The sequence below is a fragment of the Heterocephalus glaber genome, unplaced genomic scaffold, assembly GCF_053883595.1.
Source record: "Heterocephalus glaber isolate CG9 unplaced genomic scaffold, H.glaber_assembly_v1.0 deba00001452, whole genome shotgun sequence".
In the NCBI taxonomy this organism is placed as follows: domain Eukaryota; kingdom Metazoa; phylum Chordata; class Mammalia; order Rodentia; family Bathyergidae; genus Heterocephalus; species Heterocephalus glaber.
Window position 1 is genome coordinate 3,282,325 of NW_028258302.1, and position 23,529 is coordinate 3,305,853.

At 52.6% G+C, this 23,529-nt stretch overlaps 1 protein-coding gene across 5 annotated transcripts in view; it reads right to left on the reverse strand.

Annotated features, from left to right (window-relative positions):
• Positions 1 to 6,050: 6,050 nt before the first annotated feature.
• Positions 6,051 to 23,529, reverse strand: part of Kcnq4 (potassium voltage-gated channel subfamily Q member 4) — a 48,763-nt gene continuing 31,284 nt past the window's right edge. Inside the window, exons 8-15 of one of the 5 annotated variants that reach the window (XM_087215193.1) lie at positions 22,464 to 22,552; positions 20,232 to 20,276; positions 18,219 to 18,275; positions 13,817 to 14,037; positions 13,466 to 13,565; positions 11,023 to 11,154; positions 8,694 to 8,823; positions 6,051 to 8,154 (exon numbers count right to left, since the gene is read on the reverse strand). In XM_087215193.1, coding sequence (XP_087071319.1) covers positions 7,942 to 8,154; positions 8,694 to 8,823; positions 11,023 to 11,154; positions 13,466 to 13,565; positions 13,817 to 14,037; positions 18,219 to 18,275; positions 20,232 to 20,276; positions 22,464 to 22,552 — 987 coding nt within the window. In that variant the 3' untranslated portion in view covers positions 6,051 to 7,941. Of the gene's footprint in view, positions 8,155 to 8,693; positions 8,824 to 11,022; positions 11,155 to 13,465; positions 13,566 to 13,816; positions 18,276 to 20,231; positions 20,570 to 20,642; positions 20,805 to 22,463; positions 22,553 to 23,529 lie in introns of those variants that run through there. The other 4 variants (XM_087215194.1, XM_087215195.1, XM_004871789.4 and 1 more) reach the window with 4 other exon arrangements.

Here is a 23,529-nt window from a genome sequence, read left to right on the forward strand (position 1 = left end):
GACAGCTGGGAATCAAAAGATTTAGGCTTATCTCTGGGCTCTCCCCTGGCTTACTAGACCTGTTTCCCCACTGCAAAATGAGGCTGTTGACCATCAGACTCCTGGAGGCCTTGGAAGCTCTGATTTTTTTATGAAGGCTTTTGCTTCCCTTTGCCCTCATCTGATCAGCCCATCTAAGGCCACCCCCCAAAACTGTCACTATCTCATTTCCATTTTATTTTCATCACACCACTTATCACCCTCTGAAATTATCTTTTTGTGTTTGTTTGTCATTGTTGTTTAGCTTCTATCTAGACAGTAGTCTACTGTATACTCCACGTGAGCAGGGACTTCATGAGTTTGGGAAAATTGCCAAGACCTTAGCACCTGAAGCAGTGCTTGGTGCACAGTAGAGATGAACAAACAACTGTGGAATAAATGAATTATAGGCAGAGAGCCAGCCCCGTACTCTCTGAGGCAAGTCCTGGTGCCCTCATTTCTCAAGTTTGCCATTCCTCCTCCCCCTCTCTCTTTCAGTCACATTGGGCTTAACCCAAAGTCCTTTGGGATGTGATGTCCTGGCCCTGAAAGTTCAGCCTGTTTCCTGGCTCCAAGCTAGAGCTGCAACTCCAAACCAAGGTCTTTACTGACGCCTCGTGGCCAAAGGGACACATTACAAGGATGAGGAGGATTCTTCTGTGGGAATCCCAGTGCCAGGTGGCCTTCCAATCAGCGTTTAGTAATCATCCATGTACTCAGCCTCGTGTTGGGGACAGTAATGACCACAAATAAGAAGCAGATGTTTCTTGCCCTCCAGAAGCTACAGTCATATCTGGGAAAGAATGCCAGAAAGGAAGGGGCTAGGGTCCAGGTATAGTACTCAAGGGGACACTGGCCAGAGTGTGGGGAAACCCACCCCTGTTCTGAGCAGGCAAGGCAACCCAGGTCTCAGGCCTCAGGCTATCCCTCCCAGGATGATATGTTGCCAACAAACTTCCTGCCTTTTCCAGGAAATCCTCCCTCTCCCACCCCTTGTAGAGGCTATTCGCGGAAAGGGGGAGGGGAAGGGGATGGAGAAGAGGGGAGAGGAGAGGAGAGAAGAGAGAAGATATCTAGAAGCCCAAGAAGCCATTTGGAACAAAACCAAATATGGTTACCGAGAATTTAAGAAAATCCTTTGCAAAGTGCAAGGTAAATCTCCCACTTCATTGCTTCCATCCTATTAGCTGTACTAGTCAGGTCTTGTGAAATGCTATAAAACAAACCAGTTCCACATCTCAGGGACAGAAAAATCAACTATCATTGCACAGTAAGCCTCCAATTCAGCTGCCATTCAGCTGGTCCTGAGCAGAACAGGTTGGACTGCTGAGTTTGGTTCTGGTTCAGGTCTGCTCCACCTGTCTGCATTCTGGATCCCGGGTAAAGGAGTAGCAGCTGTCTCATCTGGGGGAAGAAGGCACCATGAGGTGTGGCATAAATTGACATGGCTTTTAGTGACTCATCATGGAACGAGAATGCTGTCCTTTCCCTCCACATTAGATTGACTGAAACAAATCCCATGACAAAGTCCAACGTCGTGATGGTGCAGTGAATACCATGGTGCTCCATCCATGTCACCCTACCCCGCCCCTCTGGGCCCACATATCCATTCCCCAGCTCTGGGAATCACTGCTGCTGCTTCACAGCTGTCGCACTCGCTGGGGACTGTCCTAGGCCATTGGGAACTCCCTCATCAACTGCCAATAATTACTTGATTCTTGAAAACCAAGGACTGTGTCCTTCCCTCAATTTAATACAACTGTGCAGGTCTATCTGAGCTCCAGAGTTCCCGAGTATTAGCCAATGCCTTGGGTGGCATCACATAGCGGATGTGCTTTTTCCTCTGCCCAACTCTGCCTTCCATATAGATGAGTCTTCTCCCCCGCACCCCAGAACCAGGGATCAAACCCAGGACCTTGCACTTGCGAGGCAGGCATGGCGCCACTGAGCTAAATCCCCAGCCCTAGATGAGTCTTCTGGGTGCACTCCTCCATAAACCTGCACACCATTCTCTGGCCCAGAGTCTGATTCCAGGAAACCTACTGAGAGACAAATGGGCAAGTAAATGCCACACCAGAGTAGTCATGGCATGGGTGAGGAAGGAAGACTTTCAGACAAAGAATACAAATCACTGCAATAGTTAAAATGAATCACGGATACAGATCGGATCTGACAGCATCCTGGGTGTATGCTCAATGTGTACATAGCATGAGAGCTGAAGTCACCTCTGGGAGGTCCCCATTTTGCAATTGCATTGTTGATATTTTATATATTGAGGTTTGAAGTAAGTTATGTTACAGCAAAGGTTCTGGGGCTAAAAATGCAAGACCTCCAAACTACTGGGTTCCATGATGTCTACCCACATCCACCTCTGCCCAATGGGGATGGGACAAGTCCTCAGAGCAATCCTCAGCCCCTGTACATTTATAGCAAAAAGGGAGCCAGGCTGGTAAGTTACCACTCTGTGTTATGGACAGAATTGTGACTCTCCAAAATTCTTATGTTGAAGCTCTAACCCCTAGAACCTCAAAATGTGTCTATATGCAGAAATAAGAGGTAATTAAGTTAAAGTGGGGTTGTTAGTGTGGCCCCTAATCCAATATGACTGGTGTCTTCATAAGAGGAACTAAAGATGTCAAACACACATATGTGCAGAAAGATAATCGTGTAAAGATAACCAAAGAAAATGTCCATCTACAGGCCGAAGGGAAAGGCTTCAGAATAAAACCAGCCCTCTGATATCTTGACCTTAGGTTTCAGGCTCCAGAACTATGGGGAAAGAAACGTCTGCTGTTAAGCTGCCCACCCTGTGGTATTTGTTTTGGCAGCCCAAGCAGACTAATGCACCCAAGTAGCAGCTGCCACAATACCACTGTATGCAAGAGATGGGTGGTAGGGGAAGATATCCCCTTTGTCTTCTCCAAAGGAAAAAGAAAAGATGTTTCAACAACTGGCAAGAGTAGACATAAGTTGTGTAATTTGGAAACTATGTATCAAGGTTTTCTTTTATCTGAAAGAGTAGAAAACATGTAATCTGTTCAGAGCAAGCCTCTGCAATACAATTATCCCAGGCTGCTGTACAGCATCTGAGCCTGGGCCTTGGGGCTTCTGCTTTGGCCCTCTTGCCAGTGAAAGATTCCAATCTAATCTACTGGAGCATGAGGAGCCACATGGAACAGAGATAAGAATCCTGCAAACACTGGACATGTAAAACCATTTTAGGCCATCGTCTTAGTCCATTCTGTGTTGCTGTAACAGAATACCTGGTGCTGAGTACTTTGTGAAGAAAAGAGGTTTGTTTAGCTCACAGTTTTAGAAGGTCAGAGGCATAGCACTATCTGCTCAGTTGTGATAAATGCCTTGCTCATTGTGGATAGCATCACAATGGTGGGAGCATGGGCAAGAGTGGTGGGCAGCACCTGTGGAAGAGAAATTCAGAGTCCCTTATAACAACTCAATTAATCACAATTAGATGCTGAGGGAGCTAATCCAATCCCCTGAGGCCTTCATTAATCCTGCTGAGAGTGGCCGCCCATGACCTAATTACCTTTCACTAGGCTCCACTTCTTAAATGTTCCAGTACTCAACACCACTATACCAGCGACCAAGCTTCCAGCACAGGAACATTTGGGGTGCACACTTAAGCCATAGCAACCACCCAGCTTCAGTCAAGATGCCATCTGAGACCCCTGGTGACCCCCAATGACACTGGGGAAACTGCTCAGCTGAGTCCAGCCTAAACTGCCGAGCCATAGAATCAAGAATAAATTTTAAAAGATTATTGTTTAAGTTGCTAAGTATTAGGGTGAGTTGTTACATAGCAATAGATAAATGACACGCCAAGCTAAAATTATATCTGCTCTGAAGGCCGTATTTGATGACAGTTTGGGGACTCCCATAGCCATCTGCAAATTCTCCTTGCTGAGCCAGACAAACGTAGAAAGAAACAGTGACTTGTGCATTGGTTAATTGTACATCTGTCTCCCCCAGAGGCTGGTTGACCTCAGGGCCAAATTTCATTCCCCTGTGTCTATTCTTTCTATATACTATGCTGAGCCAGGGTCTGACATACAGCAGATGTTCAATAGACATTTACTCAATTTGTAAAATTCCATGGGACTTGTTCAAGTTGCTAACATTTCAAGCTTGGATCACTGCAGCAACCTCCTGCCTGGTCGCCCCACACCCAGGCTTTCTCCCTCAAATCCATGAGCCATCCTAGGAAGAAAACTTTCTAAAATCTCAGTGTGATCCCTAATCTGAAGCTTTCATTGGCTCTCAACTGTCCTCACCATTGAGTTGTATTTCTTTGGAATGATTTCTAAAGTCCTACACATTCTTTTTTTTTCAATCCTAGGGATTGAACCCAGGGCTTTGCACATGCTAGGTAAGTTCTTTATCACTGATTTACATCTTAGCATTTCTACAAATTCTTGACCCCTAATTCTAAATTCTCATCTTGTACCATACTCTCCTTTATTCTCTGAGCCTAGCCACAGGATTTCTTTCTGTTCCATAGTCTCTGGTGCCTCTGGATGTGTACACCTTCTATGGCATCTAGATGAAACATTCACCACCAAGACCAACACCCTACTTCCCATGCCTTGATAAATCCTACTAACCCATCACACAACCTCCAATGCATTTGATTGCCCATTTTTCCTGGATTGAGAAATGACAAGAAATATGGATCTACATTGATTTATAGGCAATGGCTAATGATTTGGCTGGATGGTCAGGGACCCATAAAGCACAGAATTGGAGGGTTGCCAATGAGGAAATAGAAAAATGTATTTAGGTGGGCTTGCAGAAATGGCACAAAGTGTGAAGGCATTTGTATTACAAATAAAATCTTACCAAAAGGTGTGCATGGCAGAGGAGGCTCTCAATGATCAGATGGATAAGGTGGCACATTCACTGGATGGCACGTTCACAACTAGCTTTCCAGTCCCCGCAGTGCTTTCTCAATAGAATCTTATACAGTGTCGTCATGGTGGCCGTAACGCAGACTATGGCTTCAACAGCATGTACTTACCTCATCAAGGTTGATCTGCCCAGTGCCATTACTGTATGTCCTATCTGTTATCAGCAGAGTCAAATGCTAAATATCTAATATATCCTTTCTTCAAAGGGGTCCACCTTGCCACCTGGCCAGGTAGATTCCATTGGAGACTTCCCATCATGGAGGAGACATGGTTTATTCTCACTGACATAGCCACAATGTAAAGTTCTAGAATCTAAGGAAATGAGTAAGAGTGGCTTCTCTCATTAAGACACCAACTAATGCACTCTATTAGTTTCCTGTGGTTACTATATTACTTTAAACTTGGTGATTTAAAACAATTAAAAATGTATTTTTCACAGTTCTGGAGACCAGAAGTACAACATCAACTTCACTGGGCCTAAAGCAAGGTGTGGGCAGGGCTGCACTCCCTCCAGAGCTCAGGAAGAAAATCTGTTCCTTGGCTCTCAGCTTCTGGTGGCTGCTAGCATTCCTTTGCTTGGGGCCACATCATTCCCATACTTGCTCCAGTATTCATATCACCTTTTTCTTCTGTGTGTGCAATTTCCCTCCACCTCTCTCTTAAAAAGTCCTGTAGGGCTGGGAGTAGAGCTCAGTGGTAGAGTAGATGCCTAACATGCATGAGCCCCTGAGTTCAATCCCTAACATCACCAGCAAGAAAAAAACAGACATTAAGCTTGAATTTAAGGCCCACTCTATAATCTAGGGCAATCTCCTCCCTATGTCAAGATCTTTAATTTAATTACCTCTGAAAAGATTCTTTTTCCTCATGAAGTGACATGTAGATCTTGCCCTCTTTGGATTTCATTTTCACTTATACTTAGTTGTGCATGAATCCAAAAATATCCCCTCAACTTTCCAGTACCCTGGACCAATGTTTCATTTTTCACTTGAACCGGATTAGGTTGGGTTTTTACTGTTTACAACAAAAGTCCTAACATCCTAATCTGCTTGTCCCCACCCCAAAACCAGCCTCACCCCTTAGCCACTGAACAAAACCAAGACCAGCCACCTTCTACTGAAAACTTTAATGAAACCAATAAGTTAATAAGTTAACAAAGTGAGGTACTTGCATATCCGAGGATTGGGTTGGTGGGGGAATATTGATCGTGGAAGGAGGGAGGGCTTCTTCCCATATGTCCTTTGGTCACAGGGTAATCCTATTCTCCTGCCCTTCTCCCCAGCTGTCTCTGAGGGAGTAGAGGGGTGGCTCTCTGGGGACAGTGCAGCGTAGGTGAGGTGAGCCAGGTGATGCTCCATCTGGGGCATGAAGGTACATGCAGAGGGCATGTTAGGGCACAGGCTGGGCACCATGGGGCTGAGCAAGATCCAACCCAAGCCCTAGTGCTCGTACATGCAGGTCCTCAGTATGAGATGCAAGCAGCTTGGCCTCAGCCCCTTTCTCCCTGGCACCCCACGGAGGGTTGCCATCAGTTCACTACCCCTCGCCCTCCTGCCAGGAACCAAGGGGTAGGAATACAAAAGTAGTGCTGGGGGCCTGGAGTGGATGGGCACTTATGCCAGTATATGAGCTGCCAAGTGGGGAGGGGACAGTGCAGGTGACAGCCATGTGCACAGTTGGTGTAGCTGCTAGATGCATTATTGTTCACTCTGGGAGTGAGAGTGACTAGGAAGGGGTGGGCCTGGGGTCTCTCCAGTGGTATGCAGGCCCCAGAGGCCTAGGCCTGAGTTGTGCTGTGAGGACACTGAGGGGGACCCTCAGGGGTGGGCAGAGGCAATGGTAGAGCTCCTGGGCCAGTGAGGAGTCTATGTTCTTGGGGAAGGGGAGCTGGTAAAGCTCTGGGGTAGGGCCTGGAGAGACCTGGGATCACTTTAAAGCTCCCTCTCCTGTGCAGAGGGAGTGAGAGGCTACCTCTTAGTGGAGATCCCCTAAGGCCAGTCTGCTGGGATCAGCTGCAGAGGCCCAGGAAAGGCCGAGAGTCCCTCCGCTCACATCTCCAAGTCTGCCTGGCTATGCGCATCAGTGTGTGAGGCTTTCTCTATGTCTGGGGAAACAAAGGGCCATGTTTGTGTGGCTCATCTGTGGGCCACTGTCTGGGAGATTGTGGAGTATACAGAAATTTGTGCTGCCTGTCGAAGATATCTGGAGGGCCCGAGAGGGAAATGGACATCCAGCAGGAAGAGGGATCCCCTGGGAGGTGACACCTGCAGATGGGAAGAAAAGCCCAGGCACTGGCCTTGGGAGAGAGTAGGGGAGAAACAGGCCCCATGCTCAGTGGGGATGGAGTGATAAGCCAAAGAATGGGGATGGGGGTCATGGCCAAGCAGCCTGAGACCAGCTACTGCTGGGGGCCCAACTCCCAACGGAGGAGGGGCAGGGGGACCCCATGGGGGCCCCCAAAGTTGCATATTTAACATAGTTTGCATATATGGTGCCCACCTGCCTTGTGGCAGGGTCCTGTGCTTTGTGGGTACCTGTGGGACACGTTGGGCCCATCCCCGGGTGGGGTGGGGAATTGGCGGGAGGGCTTCCCTGCTCTGTGTGAAGAGCAGGCCACAGACCTCACCTTGCATAGCTGGAAGCTGGGTCAGGGCCCAGGGCCCCAGCGCCCCGCTCCCACTCCGGGGGCAGTGACCCTGCCAAGTGGGCCATGGCAGGCCTTAATGGAGCGGGCAGGGTACTGAGGGGCCCAGAGGCCGCGGGGCAGCCGCTGCTGCTGCCCTCCGTGTGGCCTGGCACCTCACACTCCTGGGGTGGGGGCGGTGCGCTGGCACCCGCAGCGGGTAGCTCGCCCACCCAGGCAGCTCAATACTGCGTGTGGCCTCTCTCCCCGCGAGGGAGCGAGTTCAAGTAAGAGAGGAGTCCGGAGGCCTCGTGGGCGGGTCCCAGCGCAAGGCCGAGGGGTTGGGCCAGTGCGGCCCCGCCCCTGAGAAGTCCCTCAGTCCATGTTGGTGCTGACCGAGCGGGAGATGCTAAGCGTCTGTGCAGAGACGGAGATGTCCTCGTGGTCGACAGGGCTGTGGTAGTCCGAGGTGATGTCAGGGTCGAAGAGCGGCACTTGCACGGTGCCCAAGCTGGCCGAGGTACCAGAGCGTAGGCAGCGTGAATAGAAGCCCAACAGCAGGTCCAGCTTGTGCTCGATGGACTGCACCTGGGGGCGGGGCGCAGCTGGGAGGCGGGGTTTGGGCCAGAAGGGGCGCGGCAGGAGGCTTAGCCCGGGCGGGTGCGTTGGTGGGCGGGGCCTACGAGGGGCTTAACCCAGAGGAGGGGCGGAGTAGCGACAGAAAAGGTAAAATCCGGCCTGTAGGCAGGATGAAGCTGGGAGCCTGGGGCATGTTCCTGGGACGAAATTTAGTTGTAATTGGCGGGGTCGATCTAGAAGACAGACAGCTGAAGAGGTGGGATTTAGGGGGATTTATCTGAGATCGTAGCACCCTACTGACGGGTCTCAGCAGGAGAGGGCAAGCTCATCCGGCTTCCTTAGCAGGAGCGGGCGGGCTTTCTGGGAAGCAGGGATTATCCATGGGGCAGTGTCTTGCAGGGCAGGGGACCCAAAGGTCCTGCTAGAGCCTCTCGGATGGGTATTTTGGGGTGCTGTTCTTGCTCCCCTCGTCTGTTCCCGCGGCCCTCTGGAGCCTCTCGGTCGACAGCCAGCACCATCACACCGGCAAAAGTCCTTTCAGTACTCACCTGCTTCTCCACCTTGACCACGCGCCCCATCATGCTGATTTCATCCACCGACTCCACGTCGGGGGGCATTTTGTCTCCCTTCTCCCGGGTCTTCCGGTCCCCAGGGCCCCGACCCACAATCTGGTCCACCCTGTGGGGCAAGGAGCCATCTAAGGGCCTAGGTACATATCGCCCCTTCTTCCCACAAGAACTGTTTGTTGCCCGCTGAAAGGGAAGACAGCCTGGCCCAGTGGGAGGAACCCATTGCCCTTCCAAATGGAGGCAGAGTTGGCGTGGGGAGAGCAACCCCTGCCTTAGGGGTTCTCCAACTGACTGAGCAAAGCCTCCATTACACGAGCATGAAAAATAAAACAACAATGGAAGATGGTGGGCTGGGAAAGGGGGGGGACAGGTGGGATTGTGAGTCACTAAAGGGGCAAGGTGAACTGATCTCACCTTCTTCTACTTCCACTAACCTCAACCTCCAATTCTTCTCCTTTCTCTCTTAAACTTCCTCCAATCAGGTTTGTACCCCCGTTTCACAAAACTGCTATTATCAGGCTCCCCAGTGAACTCCATGTTGCTAAATCCAATGATTCACTCTCTGTGCTTCTTTTTACTAGACCTAGCAGCAGCACTTGACAAATCTCATCACCCCATCTTCCTGTAAACATCCTCCTTTGGATTCCAAAACACCATCCTTACCCTGGTCTCCATCTCCCTGCTGTTCTCCCCGACCTCCCTGCCTTCTCCTTCTCAGACTTCCTGGCTGTTTCCTCTTCTGTGTCCACAATCTCTAAACATTACAAGACCCAAAGCTGGCTCCTGGGACCGCTTGTCTCAGTTTACTCTCACTTGCTAGGTCAAAGTCATGTCTTCAGTCCCATGATTTCAATCCCTCTATACCTGCTGACACCAATTTTTTTTTTTAAGAAATGGGTTTGAACCTATAGCTAAACCTTTATCTTCATCCCATACCTCTCCTCTAAACTCCACACTCCTATATCTAGCTGCCAGATCAACACTTTAGCTGGCTGGCTGATAGGCATCACAAATGTCGCCAGTCACAAACTCTCCTGATTGAAACTCACTGCACTCCTTGCTTCCTCCAGGTCAGTAAGTGGCAACTCCATTTTCCCTCTTGCTCAAGCCAAAAACCTTGGCTTTATTTTTTCTCTCTCTTCTCTAATAGCCTATCACTGGGATTTTCTGATGGGGTGTAAGAGAAAGACTATATCCAGAATCTGACCACTTGTCCCACCTCCACAGCTGCACCTGGTCCAAGTCTCCATCATCTCTGGCCTGACTTCCGAAGTAGGTGCCTCATAGGTCTACCTGCTTCTACCCTTGCTCCCATATAGTCTGTTCTCAATACAGTAGCAGCCACAGGGATCCTTTTAAAAGATAATTCAGATCTTATCAGTCCTTTACACAAAGCCCTCCAGTGCTCACAGCTCACCCTGGATAAATGTCAGTCTTTGCAGTGGACTACAGGGCTTTCTACAGCCTAAGTGCTTTTAGCCCTCTGCCCTCATGTCTTACCTCTCTGGCTCCAGTCTAGTCATACTGGGCTCCCTGCTGTTCTAACACAGCACTCCAGCCACTGACCCATCTCAAGTCCTTTCAACTTGCTGTTCCCTCTGGAAATGCTTTGCTTCAACAGTGGCAGGTCTGGTTGTCTCATTTCCTTCAATTTTTTCTCAAATATCACTTTCTCGTGTATTTAAATTGTAAACCCTGACATGCGAATCCTTATTTGCTCCTTAGCACTTGTTATCATCTGATACAGACTAGTTTCATCATCTGCTCTCCTACTAGAATGACAGCTGGGTAGGTCAGGGACTCAGATTTGCTTTCCACCACATCCCCACTGTCTGGTGAATAGTAAATGCCTAATGGCTATTTCTTGAGAGAATGAATGGATGGGCTGGGACTGTGTAGGTGATTTGGATCTTGGTGTAAGGATTCTTCCTTTAAAGCTTGGCCTAGAGAAAAGAGGCAGGATTCCAGAGGCATAAAGTGGGCATCAAGGACAATTTGCCTATCTCCCTTTGGGAGATGGGAGGTCGGCTATTCTTTTAGGCCAATTATTTTAGGATCAGGAAAAAGTCATTCTAAAGAAAGCCTGAGGTGTGCAGATCTGTATGGCTGAGTTTTCCTTCAGCCTCAAGACAGGTGCAGGGTCTGGCCTCTGCCTCGCCCTGCAAGCCTGGGGACATTGTTTGTGCAGAAACCCCTGCTGCAGCGGTGGTCCCTAGGGGGAGCGCAGGACTCCATCCGGGTGTCAGTGACCAGGCTCTGGAGCTCAGCAGCTCAGACCTAGCGCCAAGGGTCAGGGCTGGGAACTCACCGAGCCTGCAGACTCTTGATCCGGCCCAGCATGTCCAGGTGCCCTGCCGAGTACTGCTCGATGACGTCCTTCACGTCATATGGTCGCAGCGTCTCCTTGAATTTCCTTTTGGCCACCAGGAACTTCAGAATCCTGTCAAGAGAGAGACTCACAGAGATGGTCCGTTCCCATAGGGGATTATTTTTCCAGCCTCTCTCCGTCCCTTTTGCTACCCTCCGTGTCCAGTGTCAGGGCACCTGCTCGGGCCACTGCAAGTAACCTCCGCTGAGTCCTCCAGCCTTTCTACCCACCTATCACTCTCCCCTTCCCCTGCATTCCCATCGGTTGGTGTGGTGTTCCCCACGGCTATCTGTAGTCGTATTAGCCTGGGAGGGCAGGGACTGGACCTGGTGTCTGTCGGCTGGGTGGGACAAAGGGCATCTGTGAACACCAGCTGCTGCTAACAGCTTGGGGGGACAAATACTACATTCACTCTGTGAATACTTGGCATCACTGTGTTGGGCCTGGGGCACCCGAGGGAAGTCAGAGCCAATCCCTGCCTCTTCTGGGGTGGGAGATCAAGAGGGCCCATGCAATTATGGGGTATCAAGGTCCAGGTTCAAAGAATGGAGGAAGAAAGCCTGGGGTCATGAGAAGGAAAGGTGCCAGCAAGAGAGGTCAGGGACAAGTCCTGAATGTGCCATTTCCCAGTCCCAGGACAAAAGGAGTGCAGTGGAATGAGAGTCCACTTCCAATTCGGGGAAGTAGGCAGGCATGGAGGGGTGTGAGTGAGATTCGGTCCTGAGGGCAGGGACATGATGGAAAAGGGTCGACGGGGGGCGGGGTCAATGAGGACGCAGAGGAGATGGGCTTTAAGGGGAGGCTGAAAGGACTGTGAAGAGCCCCAAGTCTCTGGCAGAGACTGGGCCCTGGGCTGAAGGCGGGTTGTTCCCTCTGCTTTAGCAGGACCTCTGTGCCAGCCCGTGTGGAGAATGGCCTGGAGGGCCAGGGTCACAGGCAGGAAGATTGGCCCCAGGGGCCAGGCCTGAGCTGGCGGGGGGCAATTCAGTGGGGGCTCTAGGACAGCTTGGGGCAACTCAAGAGATGAGGCTGAAAGGCTTCTGGGACCAGGATGATTCCCATGCTGCAGTGACATGTGGATGGCGGTGCCACTGTGTGAATGGAAACCCCAGGAGGAGTAGCAGGTTTGGCACATGCTAGGTGTGAGGGGTCTGTGGAGTGGCCAAGGACAGCATACCCGTCACAGCTCTGGCACTGTGTTCCAGATAATGGTTGTAGGAGGGGAGAGACAGGACACTTGGAAAGGGGGTGAAGAGAGGTCCAGACTCTGAGGAGAGGATCCAGATGACTGATTTCAAAAGGAAAACAAAAGGAAGAGACCTGTGGGCAGGAGTGTGGGCCTGGGAGGAGGGAGGGGAGCCCACGAGGAAGGAAGGAAGTCTAGAAGTCCTGGGGTTCAGGGGCCGCTGGAGCTAGAACCTCAGGCGGGAAGCGGGAGACAGGGCCAGGATTTCTTGCCGAGGAGCTGGGGGCCGAGTCCACCACTGGACCATGGCTACAGGACTCAGGAGACTGGTGTCCACTTAACTGCTGAAGCACAGACATCCTGTACAACTTTTCTGACCAAGATCTACCACAAGAAACACACTCTACATTGAAAACCAGCATACATACACATGCACATGAACACACATAGGGATAACTGAAATAAAAATTACATAAACATGATTTACCCTTAATATGAGAGATGCATTCCTACGTTTTTTATTTTTTGTTTTGTTTTGTTTTAAATGCTGACTGTGCCCCACTAACTTGGTTTCACTAAGTTGATTTCAAACCATCGCTTTCTGGAGTTTAAAAAGCACTGCCCTAGAGACAGTCCTGGTGCGAACACACAGATGGAGAGTAAGATACCAAGGAAAGAGAGTTTGAGACATAGAGGCCAAAGGAGACTGAGACTGAGACACAAAGAGGCAAGGAAAGAGAGCAGGGACAGAGACCCCAGGAAAGCAGGGAGGCATCTGTACAGCTGGAGGAAGAGAAAGGCAAAGCAAGAGGGAGGAGAAAGGGGGAAGAGGAGGGGGAGGGGAAGGAGAGGACTAGGGGAGGGACAGAGACACCTGACATGGAGTGGAAGACAGAGAACTGGAAGGGGAAAGGGAAGAAGGGGGGGTGGGAGTGACTGGGAGGATGCTGGGTATGAGAACAAGGACCAAGATAAGCAGCCATGTCCACGGGCCATCGGAGCCAATCCTCTGCATAGGAGCAGAGGAGCAAACCTGCTGGAAGCCATATGCCACCTTCCCACTCCAGCCGCACTCCAGGCGGGCAGCAGCTGGCACACTGGGAGCTAGGCCAGGTCTGGCCATGAGGGCAGGCTCAGATGGGGAGCAGCTGTGGGTGGCAGATGGAAGGGGATGCTTGCCTCAGGCTTCAGTCTCACCTGACGGAGCGGATGACCGTCTTCACAGCGGGCATGACGTCGTCCACTGTGAGCTCACACTGGTAGCTCTTCTCTTCTGGTCCTTCATCTGTGGGGCCCTCTGAAAAGACAAGGATGATGGTGGCTGCAGAAGGGTCTGCTCCCAACCCCCACTTCCATTAGGATGACAGAGTCCCAGGAAGGGCCCAGAACCTTCCTGGGGCACAAGGCAGACCAAGCTCCTGCCTCCCTGGCTGCTGCCCCTCACTACCCTGCCCAGGGTGCCACATACTCATTTGCCCCTGTGGCCAGCTGCCTTAGGGTACTTCTAGTCCAGCCTAGGACAAAGGCCCCAGACCTCCCAGGGCTCACCTTCAGCAGAGGTGCGGGGTTTGAGTCTCAGAGAGGCCCGGAAGCGGGTGCGATCGTTGAAGCTCCAGCTCTTCTGCACCTTGGTGGGGCTGGTGGCCTCACCCACCTGCTCGCTGCTTGGGGAGGTGGGCATTGGAGGGGGTGCCAGGTGCTGCTTGGAAGGACCTGTCCGCCTCTGGGAGCTGCTCATGCGGATGCGGTCTTTGATGCCCATCCGGCTGCTGGCAGGGCAGGACAGGTTGGGGAGAGAACAAGTTAGCCAGTCCTGGGGCAGGGGGTGAGTAGGAACAAAGACGACCGAGGACTTGGGGTTGACTACTGGGTCTTGATTCCCGACCAAGCAGAGACTTCGTGGGATGGGAAAGGGGTGTGATGGGGAGAGGGGGCTGATTTCTACAGGAAGTCTGAAACTGGATCAGTTGGAGCACATCCCCACCCCAGCCCTACCTCCCACCCCTCCTTGCCCAGACAGATAAGGGTGCACAGGAGACAGATGTCAGAGTAGGAGTGACAGAAACCCAGGAAGGAAGTCAGAGACGGACAGGAGGATGGAGGGTCTGTGTCTGGCCCAGGTGCGTGGTTCAGGCTAGGGTGGAGGTCTCGACCCCATTGTGCACAGACAGGGTGCTGAGGGACAAAGCACACCTGGCTGTGAGCACTGAACCAGGCTCCAGTCCCACTGTGCACAGGGGCTTCAGTTGAGGAGGAGGGTGTGTGCGTGAGCCTGGGTACACAGGTACCAGTGTGTGTGTGTGTGTGTGTATGGCATGCGTGCACCTTGATATTTTCCTCCTTTCCCCGCTACTAGAACAGTCTGACCCCGAACTTTCAGGTCAGAGATTTAGGACTTGGTATGACTGTGCAGGTGCGTTGCAAAATAAGGCTCCCTTCACACAGACTTCCATGTGACAGCTCCCAGCAAGGCTTGCAGTGTGATGGCCTGCTGAGAACCTGGGCCCTGTGGGTCTACCTGCTGGCCCACACCCAGCGCCCACACTCCCAGAGAGGGACTATTTGATAACCTGGACTTCTGTGATTTCCTCTGAGTTCTGCTCACCTGGACTGATGTCTTGCCATGTGGTCTTGGATCCCCCTCAAAGACCAACCCCTCACACTGCCTGCTGAGCTCCCAGTTCAAGCCACATGTCTGTCTGCACATGATACACGTGTGTCTGGACAATGGGTTCTGAATTCCCTTCCTGCACCCAGATCCCCACTGTATCCCCCAAACTTTGGAAGAAGACAGGTGGGGTAGACCTCAGGTTCCCAGATGGGTCTTGGCTAACCAATTCAGGGCAGAGTAACTCTGTGTCCAAGAGGTTCAAAGTCACACTGTTGCTGGTTGCTGTGTAGGAAGGACCCGTCCAAACACCCACCCCATACCCTGTGGCACTGCTGCTGCCTCCCCTGCTGTTGTTTGCCACTGCAGACAGGCTTAGGGGCCCCAGCCCAGGAGAGCATCTGCCAGTCTTAGAGGAGCCCTGAGATGGGGCAGGAGTTGAGGGAGGAGCTGTGTCACCTACTGTCAAGACTTTCAGATCAAGGGTTGAGCAGAGGACAGGCTCTGGTTTCGGTGTTGGCTGGGAGGTGGGGTACTCCATGCCAGGGCATGGGACAGAAGGTACAGTAGAGCAAGGTGCTGAGGTCAGGGAGATCTTGAAACCAGGGGCACCTTCAGGAAGGTGGCCAGGATGTTGGGCCACCCTTAGAGGTGGAGCCTCTGCCCAGAGGACTGAGGTTATAAGTCACGGATTGGGGTCCTGAGAATATCAGAAGGGAAGGACAGGGCTTGCTCCCACAATCCAGCATGCTCTTCACTGGCCCAAGATCCCCTTGACACATCCCAAAGATTCCAACAGAAGTTTGAGGGCCACTCTCCCAAACTTTCCTCTGCAGAGCCATTCCTGCGGGCTCTCCTCATGCTGGCAAGCACCCCCACCCCCGAGTCCGTGCAACCTCTGTCCCTGTCCTCCACTCCTGCAAGGAGGAGAGGAAGAGCAGAGGCTAGGGAAGGCCCTAACACTTCAGCCAAGGGCCTGGAACTCCTCCTGCTCAGTGCACCCAGCAAGCAGGCTCCAAAGGTGTTCTGGAGAAAGGGTGACCTCCCTGTCTCGAGAAATGTGCAGACAAGGCTGAATGTGCAGAACTTTTGGAAGAAGGGGTCTGAGACTTGCACTAGAGGCCTTGAAAGGTCCCTTTCCGGCTCTGATTCTGTGATGGGGGAGAGAGCTTCTGTAACTTTCCAGCCAGTCCAAGGCCCTGGGCTCCTCTTTAGTGCAAGAAGACACTTTTCCCAGGAGCAGACCTAGATTCCAGCTCCTTGGGCAGAGCCCAGAAAATGGCTCACGTCAGCCTCTCTGGAGCCTGAAAGCTCAAAGAAAATGGAAAGAAACTTGGCACCATGGGCACCAAAGAGCTCTTCCCCTTCCCAGGCTCCTGGAGCACACAAGGGCCCTGCCTGCCGACCTTAGGGTTCTAATCCTCTCTGCCACTTGGTGGGGGGCGTCCTGAATCTGCATTCCCTATTGTATGATGAGGAAAGAGGAGAAATAACTCTGTGAGGTTGCTGAGCTCTTGTGGGATGGAGAAAGTTTCTCGGACTTAGACACTGTGTTCTTTTTTCAGGACATGCATGCAGGGTAGGAACTAGGGCAGTGACTCTCAATGAGGAATGATTTTGCCCACCAGCGGACATCTGGGAATGTCCAGAGACATTTTGGGTTGTCACACTGTGGGGCACTCCTGGCATCTAATGGGTGGAGGCCAGGAGCAATGCGAAACATCCCACAATACATGTGATAGCCCCCTATCAAAAAGAATTCTCCAGTTCAAAATGTCAGTGGTGCCGAAGTTGAGCAACTGTGGTCGATGAGTCTGTGGGTGCCTGGGGGAAGGACAGGGTGGGCTTGACTGGGGCTGTCCTGGGAGAAGGCAAGCTCTGGCACAGGCTGCCTTCTGGCTGCCCTGCTGGACCCAGTCCCTTGCACTCACATCCTCAAGGAACTTCTTTAGGACTCATCCTCCATCTCCAATGATCAGCTCACGGTGGGGACAAGCAGCCTACTCCTGTGATGCTGCCCATGGCTCCCTTCAGGGATTATGGAAGTACCCTCTCTGCTGGCCTCTCTGGCCCCTGCAGTGCCCCAACCATGCCCTTCAGTCCCTCCCGCACACCACAGACAATCCTGCAGAAAGCCAGGCCTGACCCAGACATCCTCAGTGTGCTCCCATTTCCTACAGCCATGGTTCCCAAGCTGTTTTTTAAAGTAAGATCTTAACTTCCAAATGTACCAAATCAAATGAGGCCAACGTTTATAGGAGCTAGGCATAGTGTTGTTAGTGGAAGCAGATCCTATAATCACCTGCATTTCAGAGAAAACTGAGGCATGACAGAAAAATGTGATTTGCCCAAAGACACATGGTAGTGATTAATGGCTAGACTGTGATCCAGAATACGTGTTTCTAGGAAAGGCTGTCTCTTGGCAGAAGCACATACAGCCAGCCAGGGGCTCTGTCCATCATCTGCTACTATAAAACTCCAGAGGCACCTGTGGGAAACCCAGGCTCCACAAACCCAGGCCACCAGGCAGTGCCAACAAGATGAAGCCCACATTGGCTTCTGGGTTCTTCCCGACCCAGCTCCACTCCCATCCTCAGCTCTGACATCCAACTCTCAGCTCTGGCCAATGGGGCCAGGGCCTTTTCTCCCCTGCTATGCTCTCCTACTTCCCTGCCTTTCAGGGCTACCTTACCTCTAGGTGCCCAACTCAGGCTCCATAGACTCTCTGCTTCTTCCTTTTGTGGCCCTCATGGCACTGAACTACAATTACTCTGCAACTCTTCAGGGACCATGTTCTATCCATAACTGTGTCCCCAGGGTACAGAATAGGGCCTGGCACAGGGGACACAGCACTGAATGTAGTGATGCAGCTAAAAGAGCTGGCACTCTGGAGCTGGTGAAGCAGTTGCCAGGCCTAGCCCTTCAGGCATCTGTGGGGTTCCCAGATGGGTAGTGGGGAGACAGGAAGCTAAACCCAGGGCCCAGCACAAGTCAGAGTGGGAAGGACCCTTAGAGAGCCTCTAGTTCAATCTGCTCATTCCACAGAGGGGAAACTGAGGTCCAAAGAAGGAAAACAATTTGGCCAAGGTCAAACAGGGGTCAGCGGCAGAGCCAATACACATCCCCAGGGCTCCTTCAGGTGTCCCTTCCAGCGCACTGGACACATGCCCCAGACCTGGCAGAGGCATCCCCAGGACGGCAAGGGGCTCGTCAGGGCCCCAAGGCAGATGGCAGGCGGCAGGCACATGCACCTTGTTCTTGGCTCATCCTGTCCCTCTCTCCAGCCCCCAAACTGGGGGGAACAAGGAGAAGTGGGGACAGGAGGAGGAGGCAAGGGGGTACCTCGGTCTCCAGCTGGCGTGGATCCGAAAGAAACTCCGTTTATTACTAAACATCTGGCTGGAAAGTTGAGAACAAGACACGAACAGAGGTTAGTGACAAGAAGGCAGGTTTGGAGAGCACAAGGAGCTGCCAGGATGGGGCCGGCCTCCTGTGGCTGGTGGGAGAGAAGGACCCCCCACCCAAGTCACCCTCCAGCCTCATCCTCCAAAGACAGTAGTTCTCAAGCTCTGCATAAGGATCTCCTGGGAACAGGATACATGTGCAGAATTCTAGGCCTCTTCTCCAGAGTCTGACCCTTCAGACTTGTGGATAGGGCCAGCATATGAATTTCGGACACATGCTCCATGGGATGCTGATGCAGGTGGTGAGGAGACCACGCTTTGAGAAACTCATTGCAGAACTCTAAGAGGCCAGGTGCTGGTCCTGGGAATGCCATTCCCCAGAAAGTCTTGCTCCTTGGAGCTCTACTTTCTGGTACAGCTCAACATGATCAGCTTGGGTCTGTCTCCAAGCACCACTGTGGATGTGGCCAACCAGGTGTGTGTATGTCTGTGTATATTTGGATACCCTGACTGAAATAACCATCCCATAAGGCCCAGAATGCCAAGATTAAGGATATGGCCAGTTGGCCTGACCCTGGTGACTGATTCAGAAGGCACAACTCAGCTCCCTGGAGTTTTGGGGAAGAAGGGACACTCTACCACTATCACCATGGATCCCAGACACACAGACACTCTGGGGCAGATGGACATAAGCTGGGAGTTGGTGATGGTCGAGCCTTCAGCAGTAATCTGTTCCTGGGCTCTGGGGGCTCAGGGGCCCAGAAAAGCCAGGAGGGCAGTACAGGATCTCCATTCCCAGTGCCTTCCTATTCAGTCCAGGTGAGCTGAACATGAACTGGAAGCTACAGAGAGACCGTGCTTAGGTCCTGGGCAGGTTTCTGGAATGCAAACACTTTTGAGTTTCTGCCTACAAACAATGATGTGGTAGGAATGAGATAACAGTGAGGATTTTCAGCAGAGATAGAGAATCCGAGTGAAGCCATACCATAGACTTTTCCAGGAAGCTCCTACCTAGCCTGGCCTGGATGCTCATACCTCCCCTCCTTCAGCTCCAGACCTGGAGAGGCTCTCCTTTACTATCCACTCCTTGTTCAGCCCTTGACCCCAAAATACCCTCACCGAGTACAGGGAAGGGATGCTGCTCCCTGAAACCTCTACACCAAAACACCCCCATCACCCCATTCTCCAGACCTCTTCAGCCCAGAAACTCAGAGAACCCAGAGGCCCTGATCATCCTTGATTTTCTGCCAGGAACAGTGACTTGATTTTCTCAAGGACACACAGCATCAGGTGGCAGAGGCAAGATTCTACCACACCTCCTCTGGATCACTAAGGGGCTCACCTCTTCCCTGATTCCTTGTTCTGGGCCTGGGGCTCAGAATTACACCTGAGGCTCAAGGCCCAGATGTCTACCTGGCTGGTTCCGTGATGATGTGTGAAGATGAAGCCAAACAAAGATATGGGTAAAGGACAAGGAAGGGATGGGGGAACTGAACCCTTGACCTCAGAGCTACACCTCCACAGAAGCAGCCACGTTCCCTATCCTGTGAGTGGATGGGCTTCCTTTATCCAATAGGCCTGGATTTCCTCCATTGATGAACATTTATTAGGGGCAACATCATTCTTTCTTGGTTCTTTCAAGATGCAAAAAGCTTCAGGAGAGACAGGTCAAGGGGAAAGAGACGGTCAGGGCAGATGGTCAATGATGAAGAAAAGAGACTTCCCAGAGGCCCCTCAGGGGTTAGCAAGGCTGTAGACAAGGACTGCACAAAACAAGAGCATTAGTCGCTGGCTGGGTTGAACGGGTCCTACAGCAGTCTCAGTCACAGAGCTCTCTTTCCAGCTGGCAGCTGGGTCCCGAGAGACGAGTGCAGTGTCAGGCCCCTCCCAGAGCAACATGCCAGGGGAGGGGGTTCCCTGCCCTCACACCCAGAATGATGCCCACGATTACCTGAGCCGTAAGCACCTGTGGCCAGCGGCCTCCTCCTCTCTCCAGCTTCCGGGGAGGGATGGGGGTGCAGGGATGGAGGAGTAAGGGGTATGTGGAAACAGAGAAAGAAAGAGTACAATGGCATGAATGGAGGAGGTGACAGGAAAGGATGACGTGGACATCGCTCCCGCTCAGACCCTGAGTCCCAGGCGACGTAAAGGTGAGTGCAGCCTGGCCTCTCCAGGGAGGCCATCGGTCTGTACCTGTCTGGATATCCAACGACAACCACCCAGGCCTTGTGACAAGGTGTGGGAGTCCCCCAAACAGGCCAGACACCCACACAGTGGCTGGAGGCAGGTCTGAGAGAGGATGAGACACAGAATGGAAGAAGAGGAGAAGCAAGAGGAGGTGGCGGCCCCAGGGGGCCCCTACCTTTCCCCAGGGCAGAAGGAAGCGCTGCCTGGCCGGTGGCAGGTGGCAACGGGCGGGTAGCGGGAGGGCGCTCCGTCGGGTACTGGCGCCCGCCGCACCTCCAGGGGCCGTAGGCCCCCATTGCGGGCCCGTTGCACGTGCTCAAACAAGAGGGCCAGCTCTCTGCAGGAGAGGGCGCTGTCAGCTGCTGGCAAGGCTGGGGCACAGCCCCCTCACCCAGTGGGCACTGAGCTCCTCAGCTCACATCCTGCCTGGTCCTGCCTCTCTGAGGGTGCTCACAAATACCCCAGGCCAGAGCAAATGGGTGGTGGGTGGTGGGTGGTGGGTGGGAGAGTGGCTCTCTCCCCTGCTTTCTCCACTCAGTTCCTGGGAAATCCTTAGGGATGCCAAGGATGGTTGTGCGGGCTGGGCACAACTCAAGAGTATCCACACAAGGTGACACGTAAGAGCTGAGATCCAGCTGACTGTTCATCAGGTCAACTGCCTGGACACGGAGCTATGCCTAGCAGAAGGCCAACAGCAGCCCTAAAATCCTTAGCCTCCCTCTCTGATGGTGTATGTCAAGGGGACTGAGGCTGAGGATGGAGATTTGATAGAGTGGCTGGCCCAGGTTTGCTCCCCTGGTGTTCACCCCTGCCGCTGGATTTCTGGAGACAGGATCTGGAGCTCTAGCCACTCCCTAACTCCCCGGTCCTCTTCTTATTGCCATAGTCCCTCTCTGCTGCCTGCCTTCCCATTGCAGGGGTGGAAAAACTGAGATCCAGGGAGCAGAAGGCCCAGTGAACCCAGACCAGGCTCTATCCCTCTTACCAGGGGATTCAGACCACCGCCCCCCACATCAACCGCTAACAGTCTGCCCCTGCCCCATGCCTCTGCCTGGCCTGGAGCGCTTAGGGCTGCTCTGGAAAAGGAGGCTTCTTCCCCTCTAGCTGCTATCCTTGTCTCTGAGGTGGGAGCTTGCCTCTGCCAGGTGGGGAGATGGGGCAGGTGATGCCAGGAGGCCCTGTCCCTGCCCCCCGTCTCCTGCTCATCCCCTGGGAAGCCCTTAGGGCGGGCAAGGAACAGGAGGGGCCGGGTGTGGGGAGTGGGATCACGCAACAGCTGCTCTTGGAGAACTAATGAGACAGAAAAGGTGCACAGAAGCGCTGAGCACAGCAGCCTGGCCCAGCCACACTCTGCCGCCTGCCCGTGGACTGAGCCAGCTCTGTGGTCTTCATTCCTGCCCCAAGGCCTGGTCAGGACCTGGCCACATGCACCCTGATGATACTATTAATAACCTCCTGCATGGAGTAACCCCATACAGCCTTAGCCCAGCCTAGGCCAGTGGGGCAGACCCACTTCTGAGCGCTGAAGCGGCTGCCTGGCACAGTAACAGTGGGCACATGGTTACACACATGGGGCAGCCCTAGCACACTTGCCTGCCATTCCATACTCTCCAAACAGCTGCGATACACCAGGCTGCTAAGGACTAACAATCTGCCCCACTCAAGACCAAATGGGAGATGAGCTGGCTGGGCCACTGCCCTGGGTGGCACCACCTATGGGTGAGCATGTGAAATGCCAACACTCCAGGAGCCGGGGTTCAGCTATGGGGCAGAGCTGCACCAATGTCCCACGTCAAGTGTCCACTTCTTCCCGGGCACAGCAGAGTACAGAGAGGACCCTCCACGCTCTGAGTTACGCAGGACTGCAGAGCTAGCCCAGGATGCTCCCTTGGGAGTCATTGCCCCTCCCCACCCTCCAGGGCTGCGTCCCAGCCACTTGTGCTCAAGGGGCATCACTGCCGGCCCCCCACCCACTCCCAGGCCCAGCAGGACATACCTGAAAGATGGGAGGATACTGTCATAGTAGTACCAGGTGGCCGTCAGGTAGGCCCGGCTCGTATCAGTTGAGTAAAGGCGCCACGCAGCCTGGGGGCATGGGGAACGTGGGTAAGAGGGGGCCTCAGTGAGTCCTCCCAGCACCCCCACCAGCCCTCTGCCCCTGAAGGAACCCAGTTGCTGGCCAGCTAAGAGTTATGCAGAGCCAGAAGCCAGTTCCAACTCCATAGCCCCCAGCAGGGCCAGTCAAGGCCTAGAGAGCAGTGACTTCCCCCAGGTGACACAGATCCCACCAGAGCGAGGGGCTGTGGAGCCCAGGGTTAAGAGCTGGGGTTTTGTCATCAGGCAAATGTAGGTTATAAGCCCAGCTCTTCCCCTGATGAGTAAGGCTTCAGAACCTCAGTTTCTTCACCTGAGAATGGATTGGACAGAGCATTGTGAGGATTAAATGGACAGATGTCTATCCAATGCCAAGCTTAGTGCTTGGCACGTAGTGGGCACTCAATGCCAGGCTCCCCTGTTGGGCCCTTCTGGTAGTTCCATAATCACATCTGATAAATATCTATTCATTGTGGCTGGTTAACGTCTTCTTCCCCTGGACTATAAGCTGTGTCTTGGTCACCACTATATCTTCAATGCCAAGTACAGTGTCCGGCACACGTAGGTGTCCTGCAAATATTTGGGAAGTGAATGCAACTGAATTATTCTCCAGCCTGTCATGGTGGCAGATGCCTGTAATCCCAGCACTCTGGGAGGATGAGACTGGAGTATCTCAAACTCGAGCCCAGTCTGGGCAATTCAGAGACTTAGTGAGACCCTACCTCAAAATAAGAAAATTTAAAAAGAGCTGGGGATGGAGTTCAGTATGCAGGCCCTGGGTTAAATCCCAGTACCATTAGAGAAAAAAAAAAAGTAACTCTACTCCACTGTTCCCAGTTGCCTGTCACTTCCCATGGGAATACTAAAGTCCGAGCAAGGGAAGAAAGAGCATCCCCCACCAATTCCTAAGTATCCATGGACTTACAAGGCTTTCTCTGCAGCAGGAGGAATGGAGGTCAGATGAAGGA